At 41.8% G+C, this 21,762-nt stretch overlaps 1 protein-coding gene across 3 annotated transcripts in view; it reads left to right on the top strand.

Moving 5' to 3' along the window:
- CALD1 (caldesmon 1) overlaps window positions 1–21,762 on the top strand; it is a 204,855-nt gene that overhangs the window by 77,846 nt on the left and 105,247 nt on the right. For 2 of the 3 annotated variants that reach the window (XM_059711848.1, XM_059711851.1), the window contains exon 3: window positions 12,804–12,915. In XM_059711848.1, coding sequence (XP_059567831.1) covers window positions 12,845–12,915 — 71 coding nt within the window. In that variant the 5' untranslated portion in view covers window positions 12,804–12,844. Of the gene's footprint in view, window positions 1–11,942; window positions 12,130–12,803; window positions 12,916–21,762 lie in introns of those variants that run through there. The other variant, XM_059711849.1, reaches the window with a different exon arrangement.

Here is a 21,762-nt window from a genome sequence, read left to right on the forward strand (position 1 = left end):
CGGGGTTGAAATGGGAATGATTTGTGAGTTCCAAAGGGCTCTCTAGAGAAATGCTCATTAGTTTACAAGAGGTGCTATTCCACAATAGTTTCTTGCTTTGTATACTTGAAAACATTCCCAAAGAAACAAAGTTGGATGCAGAAAAAATAATGAGAGAAAAGAAAAATAATACCCTGAATTCTGAACAATTCTACTTTAATAGATTGATCTGCCTGCCAGCTGGCCACCGCGTGGACTACTTGTAATATATACTTTTGGTAGGCCACATTTAGTTCTTGGAACTGTTTATATTAGACTGCAGAAACTTAATTATTCTAAAATTGGCAGAACTCACTCTGGTTACTTAATGCAAAATTGCTTAGTCATCTTTATACATAGTGTGGACAGCATTGTTTAAGTGTGAAAAATTGGGAAATGCAAATGTGCTCCAAAGAGATTTTAGGTCAGGTAGAAAAACAAGAAGGTGACATTTTTCTCAAGATGCTTAACAGGTGGTTGCCACATGTTTTAATTTGACAGGCTAGCTGACTGCTGAAGTCCTTGATTACAGTATTTTTCTGTTTTCTTTGTGGATTTTGTCAGAAGTAAAACGCTGCTGCGGTTGCTGCTGCTGCTTCTTAGATTGTACTCTAATCCTAGATTTTTCAAGGTCATGGTTTTCCAGCAAGAGTGTGAGGAACTCTAGCATCAGCCGTCAGAACAGCTTTCTTGTTCTCAGAAACAAACAAGGATGCTATGTCAAGCTGGTTGTCACAAAGATCCCCCTCTTTGTCTCTTTTGATTTGATTATGTATCTTACCATACTTGAACTATCTGCCTTTCAAATATAATACAGATTCATAGAGCTTCGGCAAGCAGTGGGCAGGCAAAATGAGTTTCTTTCTCGTATTTTCAAGTCTGAAGTGGCGCCGAAGGTCTCCAGTTTTTCCAGGAATGCCCATGGCCCCATACTCTTCCTGTGACCTGGGCGTGGGCTCCTGAGAGAGATGGTGAGAAAAGATAAAAGTCCTATAGCCAATGGGTAGTGACACAGCCTGGGAAGGATAGGTTCCCAAGCAAACATCCAGAACAGGGCCTTCTGTTTCTAATTACTGAGCATGGTTAGGGAGCCAAATCAGGCAACACTTCTTTCGAGACTGATGGAAGCATTTAAATCAGCTCTGAATGTCAGTATTTTCTAATTATGATGGAGGAGTGGCAAGGAATCTCCAAAGGCCTGGGAAATTTGGGGTGTTTCAGATCAACCCTGATTCTTTCAGTTTCTTATTCATCATATGTCTGCTTTGTCCTTCTTTCTCTTTGAATGTCCCAGAACAAACATATCCCCCCGTCAGTAATGCCTAATACCCCTCTTCCTGAAACCAGAATGTCTCTCTAGGAGAAGGCTCTTTCCCACTAGAGCCGTGGTCGGCAAACTACGGCTCACGAGCCACATGCGGCTTTTTGGCCCCTTGAGTGTGGCCTTCCTAAGCCTTAGGAGTACCCTAATTAAGTTAATAACAATGTACCTACCTATATAGTTTAAGTTTAAAAAATTTGGCTCTCAAAAGAAATTTCAGTCGTTGTACTGTTGATATTTGGCTCTGTTGACTAATGAGTTTGCCGACTACTGCACTAGAGGAAAATAGCAATCCCAAATCACTACATAAAATGGAGCTCCATAGCGAACTGCCACCGTCCCCAAGCTTACTAACAGCTCAAATGGGGACATGGCATTTTGATCATGTGATAGCAGAGTTTGTCTGTTTACCGGTTAAGTGCATTGAATAAGGACTGCCCTGGAATCCATTTCCATTCGATAAATGTGAACCAGTGCTGACTATAAGATATAACAGTCAGATCTTTGAAGGATTACAATCTTCTAGGAAAGACAGCTCTGTCCTTAGTAATTAAAATACAAGCCACAGATTAAGTATTGCAGTAGAAGTATAATGTGTGTATCAGGGCAAACGCATGTCAGATAGTCTTAAGCCTATACTGTGAGCCATTCCTTACATGAAGAATAGTCCAGGAATCCCCAAACTAACGAACTGCTGAAACGACCACCTAAATGATTCATGTGAAAACAAAAAGGAAGCAGTCTAGGTGCTTTTCAATTTATTATTTGACTGCTGGGTAAATATATATGTTTAAATTATGTATCTATTATGTCCAAGGAACATAATGGATAATGTCTCTTGGTTTTGTTTCAAAGCTTTTCACCTTAGATTATAAAGTCCTAGAAGATTGTCTCTAACTTGCTTCATGATACCAGAGCACAATAAATGCATTTGATGACCATGATGAATAGATGTTGAAAAAATTTCACTAGGGAGTTATTAGTCCCTGGTCAATAATAACATGTCCTTCATGTCGAAAATGTTGCCTTTGACAAAGTACCTTCAGGACATCCCTTGGAATTGTTTCCAACAGCGTAAATGGATTTGCATTCGGCCATGTAAGCTCCCTCACCTTGCCGTAATCTTGTATTAACAAGACAGCTGACTAAGGCTCTGGATCTTATTTTTAATCACTAATTGGAAGGGTTAGTTAAAAAACCAATCACAAAAAGCAGACTCATAGGTACTTACAGCTGAGTAGACCAGAAAGGCCCAAGGGTCATGCACAAGCATAATTGCTATTATGTAAAATATGACAATCCCTGTACCATGTTTATGATTGATAAAGACCTCCGACCACTGATTTTTTTGTTCCAAATAAACCACTCTTAGGCCTTACTATGCAACTTGAAGTGTGATCTCTCTTCAGACAGGCTCTGAGCTTCTTTTGCATTTGCCAGGCATTTCAGTGTCTTAGTAGCCAGTGCCCAGTCACAGCAAGATTGACCCTCAATAGGAAAAGAGATAGGTTACTAATGATGGTATTAGATGATCACGTCCATGCTGTGAGTGCTGACCTGTGCCACACCACACATTTTATTCCAGCTTTTCGAGGAGATTATAAGGTCTTTGAAAACAGACACCACGACTTACAGACCTTCATGCCTCTGAACTACATAACATTACTTTACACAGTACAACCAAGCCTTATAGCAGGACTATCCAACCGAACTCTTTGTAATGACATAAATGTTCTCTGTACTGTCTTCTATGGAAGCCACTACACACACATGACCATAGAGCACTTGAAATGGACTAATGAAGCTGAGGAACTGAATTTCTAATTTTATTTTATTTTAATTAATTTTAATTGCTTCATGTGACTAGAGGCTACTGATTGGACAGCACATCAATAGAATCTTAAAAATATCTTTCACTACAGTCCTAAACAGACGGTCATTTCACCTCTACCTATTTCCAGTAATAGGGGTTCACATTTTCTCAGCAGCCCTACCCATTGTCAGAGAATTCTGGTGGGGCCAGAACAACCAACCTCACCACATCAGAACTAGCCTCTGTTATCAGACATACCTTTAGAAGCACATTTATACCTTTTATTTATTTATTTTTAGCAAAGCTACGTGTGTGGTTTTTTCTCACACAGACACAGGTTGGGAAATCTCCATTTTTGCCTAAAAGTTCACCTCTATGCCTTTTGCTCTTCTCTAGGGTCCAAGAGAGCAGCATGGCCACATGTCTATTCTGATTTGGTATTAACCCGTGTCTTTCACTCTAATTCTCCTTGACTTTGCCAGGGAAAAGTATTTTTAACTCTTTAAAAGGGCACAGAAGGAACTGTGTTCCAAATTGTCATTTCTCCTCCTTCGTCTAGAAAAACCCTTCAGTTGATTTAGAGACCAGTCCAAATAGCAATCCTGGTTTTCCACAGATTGGCTGTAGTTAAGGAGCTGATGCCAAAGTTCTGTATGTCTTAGTTGCCTTTCTTTAAATGGAGATATATCTATTTTTCTTACTTGGGAGGCCCAAACAATGATAGCCATGGTGTTTTGAATAATAAAAAGTGCTCTGAAAAGGTTGTAGTGTTTGTGATAAAATTTTAAGATGCAACTGCAATTTCTAAATGTGTTGTCTTCAGATTTTAAGATGCAACTGCAATTTCTAAATGTGTTGAAGTCAATATATATAAACACCATCATTTTACAAATCTAAAATGCCTGAAGTATTGCCTGCCCAGTGTTGCTCAGTGGTTGAGCATTAACCCATGAACCAGGAAGTCACGGTTTGATTCCTGGTATGGGCACATGCCTGGATTGCAGGCTTGATGCCCAGTAGGGGGTGTACGGGAGGCAGCAGATCAATGATTCTCATCATCGCTGTTTCTATCTCTCTCCCTCTTCCTTCCTCTTTTTGAAATCAATAAAAAACATATTAAAAAATTAAAATGCCTGGAATGTTCACTAAATAGGACAAAGAAGGCACACAGACATTGGTTTTAGTAACATAAGTCTGTCAGTTCTGATGTTTTACAAATGGAAACTATAAATAGAGAAAAGGTAATGATAAAAGGCTGAGCAGGCAAAGAAAGAAGAAGCAGGACATCACCTTTAGTTTTTAGTCGGGCTTTGTGTTCTAGATTCCACCGATTAGAGAAAAGAAACAACTGGAGAAGGCAGAGTTCCTCAGGTTGCTCTCACTCACTCTTATTTCTGTGTTGCTGGACTTCACAGATGTGCCTTGGTGATTTCATGTATTTTTTTAAAGTAGCACAGATTTTTGGAACAAGATGGTGAAGGTTGAGCTCAAGTTAAGTCCAAACTATATGTTAGAATCCATGTGTTTATTTGGTTTTTGAGTCCCAAATGAGCCATTTGGTTCAGAAAAGAGCAAAGCAGGTTGATAAATTGAATTTTTTTTAAAGGACAAAAGTTCATTTTCTACAGTCAGAAAGAAAACACTGCCAGATTTACTGTGTAACTACTGCAAATGTGGGTTTATTCAACTTTGAGAGTCATATTTAATCTATTACCAAGGTCTTTAATTCTTTTTGTAAACACTGATCAATCAATAAAATACCGAGATGAATCAGCTTGAGTTACATTTTTTATACTCAGAATGATAAAATCTATAATAAAAGTCTAATGGTTCAAATCAGCTATAATTCCTGAGTGCCTATCATGTTTCAATAGTGAAAAGATTTTTTAAAGACTGTATCTATTCATAAATGGACTTAAGAATAAAGCATGTAGAAAGTAAAATATCAATAAAATACTTAAGTACCAGCTAGAGTAATTGAGAAGCTATGGCAAGGTGGTATCTTATTAATTAACAAAAGGAATGATAGATGTTCAAGGAGGGAGCTATCACTTCCAAGCTAGAGTCCTCAGAAAAGGCATCATGAAGGAAGTGAATCTGAGCCAAAAATTCATGGCTGAATATGAACAGTGAAGACAATAGGGAGCCCATTCCCATGGCTGGAATAGTATCTATAATAATAAAAGGGTAATATGCTAATTAGACCAGACGTCCTTCCTGACAAAGCCAGGGCCGGAGGGAAGCCAGTCCAAGTCCTGAGTGCCTGCTGGCGGCCAGAGGAGGGAAGCCTGGGTCCCGGGTGTTGGAGGGAAGCTGGTGCTGGCAGCTGGAGGAAGGAAGACCTACTCTTGCATGAATTTTCATGCATCGGGCCTCTAGTTAATAATGAAAGCACAGAGGTGAAAAATTATATGACACATTTAAGAGGCAATAAAATATTTTTACCTGGAATGCCATGGGATGATCTGCTTGAAAGAAGGTTAATACTTTCTAAACCAGCAAATTAGAAAAGAATGCACTTAGATATCAAAGCATTTAGGCCTGAAAAGGAAGAAACATGGGCATGCCCTGTTTGATGCAACCATCTTTGCTGGATTAGAGAGTAGGTATAGACCAGCCGTGGGCAAACTATGGCCCGCGGGCTGGATCCGGCCCGTTTGAAATGAATAAAACTAAAAAAAAAAAAAAAGGCCGTACCCTTTAATGTAATGATGTTTACTTTGAATTTATATTAGTTCACACAAACACTCCATCCATGCTTTTGTTCCGGCCCTCCGGTCCAGTTTAAGAACCCATTGTGGCCCTCGAGTCAAAAAGTTTGCCCACCCCTGGTATAGACCCATACTATTACATGGGGTCGAATGAAACCTTGGGCATCATCTGGTCCAATCATCTCATTTTCCAGAGAAGAAAAGCTTAAAGAGGGTCAGTAGGTCTCCTAACTCTGAGTCCAGGTCATTGATTGCCAGGGATTTGTAGAGGAGGACAATGGAAGTATTTGGGGTGAGTGAAGATAATTTGAAGAGCAGAGGTTGGGGAATCTGATGGAGTATGTTACACCCAAAAATTACTCAGTATGTGTAGTATGAAGAGAATCATCACTGAGTTACAGTGATGACCCAACTAAAATTAGCTCAGACCTTTAGGAGAGACAAAACATGGTCCCTGACTTTCCTACCCAAGCCCCCAAATCTCATGAACAAAACACAAAAAGCCAGTGATGGGTGTGGCCCAAGGTGGGAGATGTGTCTGATAGGCATGGTAGAAGCTTAAAGAAGCAAGAAAGTCTGAACTATAAGTTCCAGAAAGGCAGGGACCTTTTCAGTCTTGTTCACTGTTGAATCCCTAGTGTCTAGAGCAGAACCCAGTACATAATAAATGTTCAGTAAATAGTGATTGAATATTGAAGGTATAAATATTGTCATGAGGTTTCATTGAGGTAGTTGGACCATGCAATTTATAGTAGACACAGTACAATGAATAGTCAGAAAGGATCTATCTAATAATGGTTAGGAGTGTTGAAAGACTAGAGTTCCTTGCAATAACAGAGAAATCGTTATGTTGTAAATGAGGGTATAGTGGGTCAGAGGAGAAAGGCATGTATTGAGGAAGGTGCAATCCAAGAGGAAAAACTCTTAACATCTCAAAAAAAAAGTATGCAAGGATGCTCTCCAGGATATGGCCATCCTAATCTATGAATCTTACAAAAAAGTAATAATGGGGGCGAGCAATGGGGGAGGGGGGGGTAAAGGACACATATATAATGCCTTAATCAATAAAGAAAAAAAGAAGTAACAATAAAATTATAAGGGCTTAATACATATCTGCAAGGTTTAATTTAATTAATGCCTCTGAGACATGATAATTTTATGATTTCCATATGGGTTTGAAATTAAAGAGGCATGGGTAATTTTAAAGATCACTTCATACCCGAGTTTATATGATTGAATGAATTAATCCAGAGATCACTGGCAATAATATTCTCAGTAATTCCCTGTAGTGCTCTTACTTATTCCTTGAAAGGAAAAATAACTCCCAAAAGGAAATAGTGGCTTAGTCCAAGAATATTATCATGGTTAAGAGCACATACTGTAAAACAGGGATTATAATAGCTACCTCACAGGTTTATTATATAGATAAAATAAGATTACATATTTTAAAATGTCTCAGCAAGCTATCAAGCCACAAAAAAAAAATGGAGGAAACGTAAATGCATATTGCTGAGTGAAAAAAAACAGTCTGAAACGGCTACATGCTGTATGATTCCAACTATCAGTATATGCCATTCTGGAAAAGGCAAAGATATAGAAACAATGACAAGATCAATGGTTGCCACAAGTTGGGGTGGAGGAGGAAGGGAAGGATGAATAAATAGAGGGGCTATCCCAGTCATATGGGATTAGAGCCCATACCTCATCTTAACTTGACTACATGTGCAAAGACTCTATTTCCAAATAAGGTCACATTTGGAGATACTGGGAGTCAGGATTTCAACCCTAACTGGGAGTACACAATTCAATGCAAATATGGAAGAAATTGTGGGCAGAGGTGAAGGAAAGGGAATATACAGGAACTTGGTACTTTCTGTTTATATTTTTTAAAGCCTAAATCTACTCTAAGAAATAAAATTAATTGATTTAAATAGAAATTTTTTAAAAGTCCCAGCACATAGTACATGTTCGATAAATGTTAGTTATTTTAGAGCTCAATTAACTTATTCAAAGTCCCTCTGACTACAGGTTTTATTCTTGATGTATTTCAAGACCAATATTGATACTGTCCCCAAAGACTTTTCCCCCACCCACTCACCATTCAGTTTATGATAATTTGAGGGTAGATAAGACTTAGTTTTCACCACATGATTCTCCCCCTAATAACTGAGTACTTACAGTGTCATTACCAAAAGGAAGAACAGTGTGTTTAAGTGATTTGAAAACTGTAACACTGACTTATTAACTAGAGGCCCGGTGCATGAAATTCATGCATGGGGGTGAGGGTGGGGGTCCCTCAGTCCAGCCTGCACCCCCTCCAATCGGACATTCCTCTCACAATCTGGGACCACTGGCTCCGAACCGCTCACCTGCCTGCCTGCCTGATCATTCCTAACCACTCTGCCTGCCTGCCTGATTGCCCCTAACCCTTCTGCCTGCCTGCCTGATCGCCCCTAACCTCTCTGCCTGCCTGCCTGATTGCCCCCAACTGCTGTCCCCTGCCTGCCTGGTTGCCCCTCACTGCCCCCCCACCAGCCTGGTCGCCCCTAACTGCTCTCTCCTGCTGGCCTGATCGCCCCTAACTGCCTCTGCCTGCCTGATCACCCCTAACTGCCCTCCCTTGCCAGCCTGATCTCACCCCCAACTGCCCTCCCCTGCTGGCCTGATTGCTCCTAACCCCCTGCCGGCCTGATCTCAATCCCAACTGCCCTCCCCTGCTGGCCTGATTGCCTCTAACCCCCTGCTGGCCTGATCTCGCTCCCAACTGCCCTTCCCTGCCAGCCTGATCCCCCCTAACTGCCTCTGCCTTGGCCCTCACCACCATGGCTTTGTCCGGAAGGAAGTCGGACATCTGGAAGATGGCCAGTTGACCCAGTCTAATTAGCATATTACCCTTTTATTAGTATAGATACACTATATAGGATAGGATTGCTTAAATGCAGGGGGGGCTTTTTCAGCAGGAGGAGATGCTCTTTGCAGACAAAAATACATAATCCCTATATCTGGACTGAGAGCCAGCCATATGCACTACACTGCCAAACCAGTTATTAAAAAATTGAACCGCTTTCTTACACCTTACACCAAACAGCTGTTGCCCGTAAAACCCCTCCTCAGCCCCCACCTTAGGTCCTGCCTTTGCAGTTCACCCAGATTAGGTTCTGATTGGTCAGTTTCTATGCCAGTCAGCATCAAAAGCTCCGCCTCCTAGGCAGCCATTGACTCTTCTGGGAATTCCAGCTCTCTCTCTCTCTCTCTGGACCTATCTCCAGGCCTGATCTACAGCCTCCTCAATGGCTGCGGATCAGGCCCTGCCTTTCTCTCCAGGCCTATCTCCGGGCCTGATCCCCAGCTCGTCCTGCTCACCGCCCACCGCCCCACCCACCCGCCTGCCACCAGCCTTGCTGTGATAGAAGCCTGTGGACGGCGGGGGAGGGACTGAGAGGTGCTCCATGCACTTCCTGGTGACCGGTCATCCATCTGGTCATTTAGGTCGTGAGGGCCCTAGGCTATTATTAGTATAGATTATGGCAGCCTGGGTGTGCCCTGGTTGTTTTTGTTGTTGTTGTTAATCTTCACCTGAGGATATTTTTCCATTGCTTTTTAGAGAGAGTGGAAGGGAGTGGGAGAGACAGGGGGAGAAAAACATTGCTGTCAATTGGTTGCCTCCCACACATGCCCTTGACTAGAATTGAACCCAGGACCCTTCAGTCCACAGGCCAATGTTCTATCCACTGAGCCAAACTGGCCAGGGTTGGTGTGCCCTGAGAATCCCATATTTGAGAGCCCATATAGAAAAGACAGATGTATCAATAGGTAATGGTTCATTTGCCTTTGTAAAGTGCTTTTTCCCCTTTACAAAGAAGTCACATCAGAGTTCTTGCAGTAGCATGACTACAGTCCCCCAGCACAAAAATCTAGCTTTTCATAAAACTTTTCAAGAACCCATCTGTCCCATTCATTGGCATGTCTCTTTCAGCCTGCTCTGTCCATTCGTGCCACTTAGGAGCTCCACAGTTTAAAGAATCTCTCTGCCTTGACATTTCATCACTTCATTGGTTGAGAATCTGTTTCCTAATCAATGTTGCTGGAAGGAATTCGGCCTTGACTGGGGTTGGGGGAGGAAATGAGAGATTACTAGCTGGGGACATGGAAGCTACTGCTCTCAGAAGAGGGACGGGTGGGGAAGTCACTCACAGTTCTATCCAGACGTGGCTCGCCTCATATAAGAACATGCCAGCGAAGTTCAGAAGTTCTGCGATATAGGGTGTGAGGATTAAGAAAGATCTTCAGCCGAAACCGGTTTGGATCAGTGGATAGAGCGTCGGCCTGCGGACTGAAAGGTCCCAGGTTCGATTCCGGTCAAGGGCATGTACCTGGGTTGTGGGCATATCCCCAGTAGGAGATGTGCAGGAGGCAGCTGATCGATGTTTCTAACTCTCTATCTCTCTCCCTTCCTCTCTGTAAAAAATCAATAAAATATATTTAAAAAAAAAAAAGAAAGATCTTCAACTCCACGCTGGTGTGAGACCAACCAAGAACCATTTTCACCTGCGCATGCATGCACACACACACACATACACGCACACACACACACACACACACACACACACTCCAATGGAGAGTCACATCACATGGTACACAGATGTGCTGCCTCCTCTCCCTCAGATAGACTCACCACATGTCTACAAAGGGTAACACAGAAAGGCACTTGTCTATGTAGACACTCACTCTCTCTCTCTCTCTCTCTCTCTCTCTCTCTCTCTCTCTCTCTTTCTCTCCCTACCCCTGAAGTGCCCCACATATATAATCAGCAGCATTTAAATGAGTAAATAATTAGATAGGAATAGAATTTTTCTCTGATTGGAAAAGAAAAAATGATAAGTAAGTAATGAAAGGTGAGGAGTAGGAAGAAAAGAATGGGGAGGAGAAAGAGAATTTGTGCGAGTAGAAAGCCAGGGAGCTGCCCAGCCAACATGCCCACAGGAGGTTGGTCAGTCTCCCTCCCCTTGGAGTACTCCAGACGCCACCGTGCCTCTTCCCGGCTGGGACTCCGTCTTCCCCTGCCCATTAGCACCCCCTGGAGGTACGCACCCCCCTGGAGGTACCGGCAGAGAAGCGGAACCCCTGTGGCTGCCAAAGGGCTGGCCGGCTGCTTAGCTGGGGTAAGGGAGGAGCGGAGGCTCAGAGGATGCTCTTCAAGCTACTTGGATAAATTAAGAAAAGTTAAATTGTTTGCCTCCGGACTGGCCTCTTTCCCCATTTCTGTTTGCTGTTGCTATAGTTATTGAGAAGTGGCTTGTAGACAACAAAAGGCTTTATTGAAGAGAGGAAAGAGCAGAGTTGACTCTCTCACTGCACTGCGCTCAGAACAGGAGCCCATCCCAGGGACCCGCCACTCACTTTTTTTTTTTTTCATTCTGATTCCTATGATGAGACCAGGCTGGAAAATGTAGAGAAATTTCTTTATGGTTAATGAAACATTTTTTTTTTATAATAAGGAAAATTGATCCTTTCCTTCATAACAAGCAACATTTTAGAAATGTACCTTCGGTAGGAGTAAGATAGAAAAACACCTTCCAATGGAAAAGCCCCAAATAAACACCAGAATTCAAATTTCTAGAAGATTTATAAGCAGTATAAGCAATACCCTGGGGGCGGAGAAAAGGGAAACATCCAAACATTGGATCGTTTTGTTTTTGTTGGCTGAGGTTTTGTTTTTGTTTGCGTGGGGTTTTGGAAGGGGGTGGGGGTGGGGAGAGGAATGCTTGAAAAGAAAAAAGAAAACCTGACGATTTATTTAAGAAGGGCACCGACTTGGCTTCAAAATCTAAGTTTTGCTGCCTCCAACCAAGTTGCACTCAGGGATGGCTCTAGGCTGTGCGGGGCTCCTTATTTTCCTGCGCAGAGCAAATGGCTCGTCTCATGTGCACAGAAAGGCTGGAAAATATTTTTTGTGATCTGAGTGCAGCGGAGTCTAGGATTCCAGAGGAAGTGGAGGCCTCCCGCTCCACACAGGAAACAATCTTCAAGCAGGCCTTAAATGCCAGATTCCAGGCCGAGTTTAACTAACCACTGACAGCTCTGTAAACAAAGCAAGGACAAAAAGAGCCCGCTTCCCCTTTTCTGGTAGTCATTTTGGGTTCGGGGGCTGCAGGGGAATTCTGGAATACTTGACTCCATGGCACAGAAGCGCAGGGGAAGCGGGCTCCACAGCTGAAGAGCTGGAAAGGGAGGATCTTTCTGGGATTAAAACCATCACAGAGGAGGTAGGAGAGGATAAAACCGAGCGTTAGCAGGAGCCGGGACTTTTAAGCTCTGGAAACAGCTTGATCCTAACGTAACCGCTTTTAAAAAATGCTGCTGCATTATGTTTATTCGTGGTACTATTGCTGCGGTCTTTATCATCATTCTGATGCTAATATTCTTTTAGGATATGCAAATTATGCCTGGGTAGACGAATGATTTTATTTGTCTTTTATTTTTCTCTTATTTCCTACATGTTCCCTTTCTTGCCACTTTTCTGTTTTCCCTCTAGCTTTCTTTTCCTCTTTGTTCACTATTTCATAACTTTTGTCTGTGTGTGGCTCAGCAAGTCACAAAGAACAAAACCTTTCAGTACCTCTTAAGTGGTCCCATCAATATTTCTAGTCTTCAAAACCTCTCTGACTCCTGAGGTCTTTTTTTTTTTCTTAACTGTAAACCTGGAATCTTACTTATTTGCCTCAAATAGTTTCATGAATGAGACTGAATTTAACACAGAAAGGACTCAGCTCCGGAGTCAGAAATTGATCCGTGGCTACAGGATCCGTCTTCTAAGGTGTTTTCTTAAGAGTAAAGAAAAAATGAGGGAATGAAAAAACGGTGGGGGTGGCTAAAGCAATTCATGGGAGATAATAACTCCGACTCATCGATGATATTGATTCTACCTCCTCCTCTGTAGATCCAGACATCATCTGGTCTCCCTAAACCTGAAACCACACCATGGATGATTTTGAACGTCGCAGGGAACTGAGGAGGCAAAAGCGGGAAGAGATGCGCCTGGAAGCAGAAAGGTAAGGATCTCTAGATTAAAAAACATTTTTGTATTGTGTTATTGACAATGTTGGTTTCAGGCCTCACAGATCATCACGCTGAAGGGCCAAGTATGTGGCACACTAAAATGCTTGCAGCAGTAGTTATGGAAAGTTTTCCCGTTAGTCCTCCAAATTCTGCCTTTAAAAACAAACAAACACCAAGAAAAAGAGAGACTGGAGAAGAACCAAATAGTTGCATTTACTCGGTGCCTTTCAGAGTGGAATTTTTAAATGACAAAGGCAATGTGTGGAGAAAAGTTTCAGAAGCAGGTATACTGTAAAAATGACATAAAAATGACAAATATTGAATATTGAAAGCATTTAGGAAATGGGAATCTTTGGTTTAAAAAAGCAAAGGCAGTAAATACCAGCTGGATCTTGTGGCACATTTTTATTCTTATTAGAAAAGCATGTAGATGCAGGAAACTGTGTATTATGGGTTCGTAGCCGGTGGGTATGTTACTGAGTCTAGTTGGAAGCTGCCACCTTGTGTGAGGCCTCTGTTGTGATGACTTTAAGGGCAGGTTGGGGAAATGAAACAATGCCATGCGAAGTACGGAATATAAATGCATATTTTAAATTTTTGACCTCAGAGCTAAGGACAGTGGCATTAAAAGTGGCTTAAACCAGAGGGTCTTTAGAGAAAGCGGAGTTGGCATTCGCAGGAAGAAAATGTTAAACAATGATCTTAAAATCAAATCAATGTTGCCTCACAGTAATTCCAGTGCACAAATGAAAAGGTGGTAATAAGATGATCTCTTAGGGATTCTGCTGGAGAAAACTGGAACTTACACCTATAACAAAAGTTTTGGGGTCCTTAGGCTCTACTTATTTGTCTGGAGAATGCAAAAGAAGAAGGTGAAATTACTGCCTTTGATTAACTTGGTCAGAGTAGGCTGCCATTCATGAAATGTTTATGCACATACATGCATGGTACCTGGGCTCTGTGGGTTCAGATCCCAGCTCTGCCACTTCTGAGCTGTGTGAGCATGAATGAGCAAGTGACTTGTCTCTCAGTCACAGTTACCTTATTTGTAAAATAGGCATAATATCTACATAGTTTGTGTGCTTGTGAAGATTATGGAACTTCATAAATGACCTAGCTCAGTCCCTGGCACATAGGAGGCTTCTATAAATGGTAGTTATTATTCTTTTTTAACCAGTAGCATTAGCTAAATACGTAAGAAACAAAATATCAGTATAGCGAGAACTAAACATGAACTCCAGGAGAAGGAAAAGCAGTCCTCATCCTGTGATGAAACTAGCCAGGCAACGCTCCTGGAAAGTGGTAAGCCATGGAGAAAGCCACGATGTAGACAGAGTGAGAAGGGAACCATGTAGGTGAGGGAATCACACCAGCAAAAGCCCAGAGGTGGAACTAAGACTTCTGGTGCAAGAAATCGTTGAGTACTTGGGACAGAGTAAGTGGGACTTGCACCTATTGGATGTTTCTATTTCACACAAAGAGCAATAGACAGACTTGGCAGGGAAGCGGTGTGTGATGAAAATGTTAGAAAATGTTATCTACAATGGACGAGTATGGCGATACCAGCACTGAAGAGCTAGTATTAAACATACAGTAATGAGAGTCTGACTCAGGGCAGCGAATATGAAAACAAAGATCGAATATGATAGTCTTTATAGCAGGAGAATTAACTAACCAATCAGGAGAGGGAGAAACTCAAAGACAATTCCAAGGAATATAAGTCTGAGGAGCTGGAAAGGTCTCTGCATTGTCCCAGTTGGGAAACTGGGATGGGTTCCATTCTTGGATAAGTATGGGAGGGAGTGTTTAATTTCCTCTAGAAACTACATACAAGTGGGGATTTCCTACAGGCCTTTGGCAATAGAAAGTTTCAATGTTTGTTCAGAAAAGGAGAGAGATTACTATCTATCTATATAAAAGCCTAAGCGACCGTCGCAACCGAAACAACTGAACGGATAACCAAACAGGGCGCGTGGGGTGGCCAGGCCAGCAGGAGGGTTAGGGAGGGATGACCAAACAACTGAGCAGCAGGCTGTGTGGGGCCACCAGGCCGGCAGGGGAGAGGCAGTTAGGGGGCGATCAGGTTGGCAGGCAGAGGTGGTTAGGGGTGATCAGGGTGGCAGGGGGGGCAGTTAGGGGCGATTAGGCAGGCAGGCAGGTGAGCAGTTAGGAGCCAGTGGTCCTGGATTGTGAGAGGGATGTCCGACTGCCGGTTTAGGCCCGATCCTCAGGAGCCAGGCATCCCCTAAGGATTGGAGAGGGTGCAGGCTGGGCTGAGGGGACCCCCTCCCCATGCACAAATTTCATGCGCCACGCCTCTAGTTAGAGAAATAAGTTTGGGCACACTTAGTATGCCAGTCGTAGTACAAAAGCTGAAGATGGATGGCAGTGATACTGATGAGAAAACAAGTGTAGAGAGAGCAAGAGGCTATAAAGACATAACGGAAGCCATCCAAGAAGACCCAACAAAATCAATGAAGTAGGGAGAACCAGGGAGAGTATGGGGGCGCCAGTTTTGAGTGGAGATTGAGGCCATGTAGGCAGCATCCAGACCCAGTGGAGCACACCTCTTATTCTCTCCAACAAGGTGGTATTTGGCCTCTGGTTCTCCTGCAAGTCCACAAAATATCTTTACCCAACAAAGATTTATTAAGCACCAACCAAGTTTCAGTGTCTGTGTTAGGGACAGGGAAAATAATGGTGAGGTATAAATAGATAGGGTTTCTGCCCTTAAGTCCCTCATGGTAAGCTAGGAAACCAAAGCACAGCAGGGTCAGAAATCAGGCCAGGCCAGAATGGGGGTGAGAGGGGCTCAGGAATGAGGGCAGGAAATCGGGCATCAGGCTAGATCAGTGTCATCAGTTTCTTTGCTTCGTATGTGAGTAAGGAGACAGGGAATCCATGTGAGAGGAATGTTAGAACTAACTTGCTGTGGTTAGAGCCATACTGTGATTAGAGTGAATAAGCCAGGGCTCTTTAGAACTAGCAGTTTGCCTAAGAATTTTCCACACAGCTGCATAGTTCATTCCTTCCAGTTTTTTAATTTTATGTGGAAGGATATGTCTTCCTGTCTTTCTTTCATGTCAATCTTAAAAGGAATGTACTCGGGGAATCTTAAGTAGGTAGGTACCCTTAATAACCTAAAATAAATTTATACAAATGTATCCTAACCTTGTTTAACTGTCTATATTAATTCTTTGGGGTATTATATTCCATCTGATTTCTTTTCTTTCTTTTTTTTAGAGAAGTACTTAAGTAAGTTCTTATATTGGTATTAAGTTTATTATTTCATGTTTCAAGGTGAACCTTCTCATTCTAATATACTGGGTTCTGGTATGTAAGCCCATGTTTACCTTTTGGGATTTTGTAAAATCTGATCATTTATGGGAATAGTGAAGGTCAGGCTTTGTGGTCCAGCCAACTTTGAGGGGAAAGTTGAGGGTGTGTACAGGAAACAGATGGCCAGAACCAGAAGTCAAGGGCTGCCTAAAATCATGGTTTTGATCTGAAGATAAAGGGCATGTAAGACCTTGGGCGAGTCCCTTTTCCTTTCACTTTAGACTTTGGCTTTCTCATCTGTAGTAGGAGTCAGCGTTTTCTTCGGGGGATTGGTAGTAATTTTTACTTTCCTTTTACATTTGGTATTATCTAAGTTTCTTTTACAATGATCATATATTAGTCAAGTTAAAAACAAAACAATAAGGCAATTTTATATTTTGGAAAATGTGATTCTATGGTCCTACACATTATGCCTAAGAAAACTTAACTTTCCTTTGGATTTAGGGAAATAAAGAACTCAACCCCAATCTGGAGTGGTGGTGGAGTAAATTAGCAGAAGTAGAGTGGCCCCAAGGCTCGGAGCTGCAGGTTCATTTATTCACACACTCATTCAACAAATTTTTATTGGGCATCTACTCAGCTCCAAGTTCTATTTTGAGCACTGGGGACAGAGCAACAGAATGACAGAATTGGGAAGAGTGTGCATAATGCTTTTCAACCTTTATAAAACCAAGTGGTGATCAAGAAACTACATTTTTATATCTTCAAATATAATATGGTCCTGGCCAGTGTTGCTCAGTTGGTTGAGTGTCATCCTATATATTGAGAGGTTGCATGTTCCATTCCCAGTTAGGGCACATACCTGAGTTGTGGGCTTGGTCTCCTGTAAGGGGTGTGCAGGAAGTGGTGATGGATGTTCCTCTCTCCCCCTCACCCTTCCTCTAAAATCAACAAAAACATATATATGTGCTGTACCCCTGTAGACTGCGTGGGGGAAGAGAGGCTGTGATTTTCCATCTGTTACCCACAAAGGCTTTCCAAATAAAAATGCCCTGTTGTTTTAATTAGTTGTTATTGAGTTTGACTAGCAGGTGCAGTTCTACTTTGCAATGATAAATAATTTAAAACTTATACTCTCACCAGATGTTATAACCACAAATTAAAATAAGCCAGACTCTCATATATGTTATTCCTCAGAAACAGATCTTCACGCCATGCTGGTTTTCATGTGCTTGGCAACTACTCACCGCATCATGGCTGCCCTAAAACTGGTGCACACACACCTCATTCCGAGGGTTACAGTCCAGTCCATTTCAAATCATCCAGCTTTCCATGATCTGGACTGCAAACCTAGTTAATAAAACCATCTTGCCTTCTTTGTCCTGAGCCTTAGCCTGTGCATCTTTTTGCTATTCGCCTTTTCCTGTCCTTCATTTGGCTCTCCCACTGAGTCCTTCGGATGAGGTCTTTAGATTGGTAGAACGTACTTCATTCGGTCATCAAAAATATATATGTGAATACCTACAAAGTACAAGATACTGTACTGACCCATAGCGATGAGTGGACAGTCCAGGCAATGTCCCAGTAGTCACCAAGCTCGTATTCTAGGTGGATCAGAACTTTGGAGCAATGATTTTCAACCTTTTTAATCTCATGGCACACATTAACTAATTGCTAAAATTCTGTAGCACACCAAAAAAATATATATTTTTTGCCAATCTGACCCAAAAAAAGGTATTGTTGTGTTAGCTGTTGTCATTTTTTTATTAATAGGCTATCTAAGGGAAAAGAATTTAGTACCCCTGCCTAAGTAGTCAGGTATTACATTTTAAAAAAATTCTTGTGGCACACCAGTTGGAAATCACTGCTTTAGAGCAATCGTTACCAAAGGAGATAGAAAAAAATTGGCAAAAAGACGCTATTTGTACACATCTCAAATTGAACTATATCTTTTAATCGGTTACATATTTGAAGATACAGAGAACTAACTAGTTTTGCTGTTTATTACTCTGCACCTATCTCATGGGAAGAAAAAATTAATAGATGTATTCTGCTTCTCTTTCTGTTACTGTGTTTTATCTAAATCCCTCTCCGCCACTGTCTCTGTATTTCTCAGTGCGTCTTAATGTATGTTGCTCTGGTCCATATGCGTCTTCAACACTTATTGACTTGTTTTCATATGTCCTCCCATCCTTGCACCCAATCTGTCTGCTCTGGATTATGTAGGCACCTGTTTTTGTATCCTCAAGGGATACCTTTGGTAGGGGAAGGAGGAACAATTTCAAAGGGCTCAAATTCACCTCTCTTCCTAGGCAACAAGTACAAAAGCATGCTAGGCCTTTTATGTGTATGTGCAAAGATGAACTGATCACAGCACCAACAATAGATATGTCTGAATAGAACATATATGTTCTATATCATTGAAGGAACACAGAGAATCATAATGGTGGGAAGTAGTAAAAAGCTTACCATTAAGAGCATGGACTGTTGCATTAGGCAGCTGTGCTCTCCTATACCAGGTCTGCCGGTTTCCTCATCTATAAAATGGGGAAAAATAATAGTACCCATCTCATAGGAGTTGTGTGAGAATAAAAAGAGATAATACGTGAAAGTAGTAACAATGCTAATCATCTAGTGTTTATTAGATAATTATTATATGTAATGCATTATATATTATATTATATATTACATATATTATATAATATAGTATATACTTATTATTGAATTATTACTGTTATTATTTATTTACTAGAGGCCCGGTGCACGAAATTCGTGCATGGGTAGGGTTCCTAGGCCTGGCCGGTGATCAAGGCCAATCTGCGGGGTGACCAGTGGTGTGATTGGGGGGCACCACTGGCACCTGCCTTGGCTGGCCTGGTGCAGCCCGCTCGCCAGCCCCGGCCCCTGCTGCTGCTGCCGCCGGTAGGAGTCTGCGGGCTGGGGGCAGCTCCTACATTGAGCATCTGCCCCCTGGTGGTCACTGCATGTCATAGTGACTGGTCGTTCAGCCAATTTGCATATTAGGGTTTTATTATATGGGATTCAATAAACATCACTATTAGTTATTACTATGACCTATTTTAATTCCCTGCAACACACAAAGAATTAAAGATATATTTTTCTATTTACCATAAAACAAAACAAAACATGAAAATTTTCACCCTGCTGGTTGCTCAGTAGTTAGAGCGTCGGCCCTCTGACCAAGGGGTCGTGGGTTAGATTCCTGGTCAAGGGCACATACCTCTGTTGCAGGTTTGATCCCTGGCCCTGGTCAGAACACACACAGGAGACAACCAATAGGTGTGTCTCTCTCACATTGATGTTTCTCTCTCTCTCCCCCTTTCCTAGCTCCCTTTTACTCTCTAATGATCAATGGAAAAAATATCCTCCTGTGAGGATTAAAAAACAAAGAACAAAAACAAAACATGAAGCTTTTCTTTCTATACTTATCAGAGATACAAGAGTTTAAGAAGATGGAGAGCAGTAATTTGCTATTGAGTGACGTTTTGAGTGGGTGTGACTGGTAACCAGTCTGAGGAAGGATTGCATTGTCTCAGCTAGAAGAGTTCACACCATTTCAAGTTGAGCCCTTCTTTTACATTTGGCCAAAGAGATGTTTGAGCTCTGGCACGTCTGCTGGAGCCTACAGTGCCGTTTTATCCATGAAGAGATCTGGAGTCACATATGCTACTGCTCCCAGTGCTGGGTTTGCTTTCACAACAAGCAGCTCTCTCACTTTTCAAGACGTGAACTCATTACATTCCCAGCTCATGCTCTCCACACCCAATGTGAGTTCCTCCTTCTGATCAGAAGAAAGGGCTCTATTGTAGAATTGGGTTATCAGAGTCAGAGGCTCACAGACATAAATCAGGGGAATGAAAACACACTCGCTGTTGTCATCCTTCATACATTTTTATGGGCCTCTGAAATACTGATGGTTAGACATGCAAAAGTAAACATTTATACTATACTAGAAAAACAACAACAACTTTCAAAAATCCATTGGGTCTAAGTTGTCCTTTCCCAGAATGCTATTACCAAAATCTTTTACATGATTTAATAGCATGGCCAATCAATGATTATGCACACACAAAAGCATTTTAGTCACAATGCTTAGCCCTGTGACCTTGAAACTGTAAATCAAAATCTTTTCACATGCAATGTTTTGTTATTCTGTAATCAGAAAATTATTTTCCATTAGGAAGTTAATAACATATTCCTTTAAAACTGTCTGAATTATTAGAGTAGCTAAATTTGTCCAAAACTTCCCTTCAGACCAGTTTTCACTGACCTAACAACTCTGGTCCTAAAAGCACCCACTTTATGGTGATCAGCGGAGCACCAGGAGTCTCAGACCCACCCAAGGTGACATTCATTTAATAAAAATTGAAAATCTAGATTAAGTACCTCACATGCTGGCCCATAGCTTCATTCCTAGCCGGAAAAAAATGTGGCATACCTATGGATTAATACACTTAGAGTTTAAAGCAGCAGTGAATTTTTTTTTACAGTCTGTATATGTGACATTTATAATTATCAATCTTCCGTCACCTAAGGAAAGGCAGGATGATGTGTTGTGTGTGGATGACGCAGTCTAACAGACCTGGGTTCGAATCCTGAATTTGGCAACCTACTAGTTGGGTGACCTTGTGTCAAATTACTTAAACATCTCTTGCTTCTATTTCTTTAAGTATAACAATGCAAATAATTACTCTGCCTCACAAAGTCATTGTAAAGGTTAAGATAGTTAACCCACACAGAGAAATTAACCCAATGGCTGGCATGTAGTACATGCTCAACAAATGTTTAATGTTGTTATTAAAACCATATTTGGTGCAAAATAATATTTTACAGATTTTGTATTAATTTGTCAATGCAGTCATTATAATTTGCTGCATCCTCACTACAAAGCTTCTTTCCTACATCGACCTTGATACATACTAAGATGTTTCTATTAAGGTTGGGAAAGAGTTCAATCTTTTGGTCACATCGAAGTGGACCACACAAATATAATTGGCATATGAGGATTTTAAAATCACATATTGTAACCATGTGGTTAATTTCTAAGTCATCAATGACATATCATTTACTTTAAATATCCTATCTAATAAAAGAGAAACATGGTAATTGGCGTACGACCGATACCCTTTTCATTGGCTAATCAGCGAGATATGCAAATTAACTGTCAGCCAAGATGGCGGCCGGCAGCCAGGCAGCTTGAAACTAACATGAGGCTTGCTTGCCTCAGTGACGGAGGAAACCAACGTTCCCTGCCTGCCGCTGCCTCTGAGCGGGCAGTTTAAGAAACTCTGTAACAAATACGCCCAACTTCAGCCAGCAGATTCGCAACATTGTATGCAAAGGCCAGAAACCTACTTTCAGCCGGAGGCCTAAGAGCTGGAGCCAAGCCTCAAGGTAAACCTGGCCCAGAATTAAAAAAAAAAAAAAGGAAAAAAGGAGCGGTTGGGAACTGCAGTCACTCCCAGCCTGAAAACAGCCCTCAGCCCCTCACCCAGGCTGGCCAGGCACCCCAGTGGGGACCCCCACCCTGATCCAGGACA

This window comes from Myotis daubentonii, chromosome 10 (genome assembly GCF_963259705.1).
Source record: "Myotis daubentonii chromosome 10, mMyoDau2.1, whole genome shotgun sequence".
NCBI lineage: Eukaryota > Metazoa > Chordata > Mammalia > Chiroptera > Vespertilionidae > Myotis > Myotis daubentonii.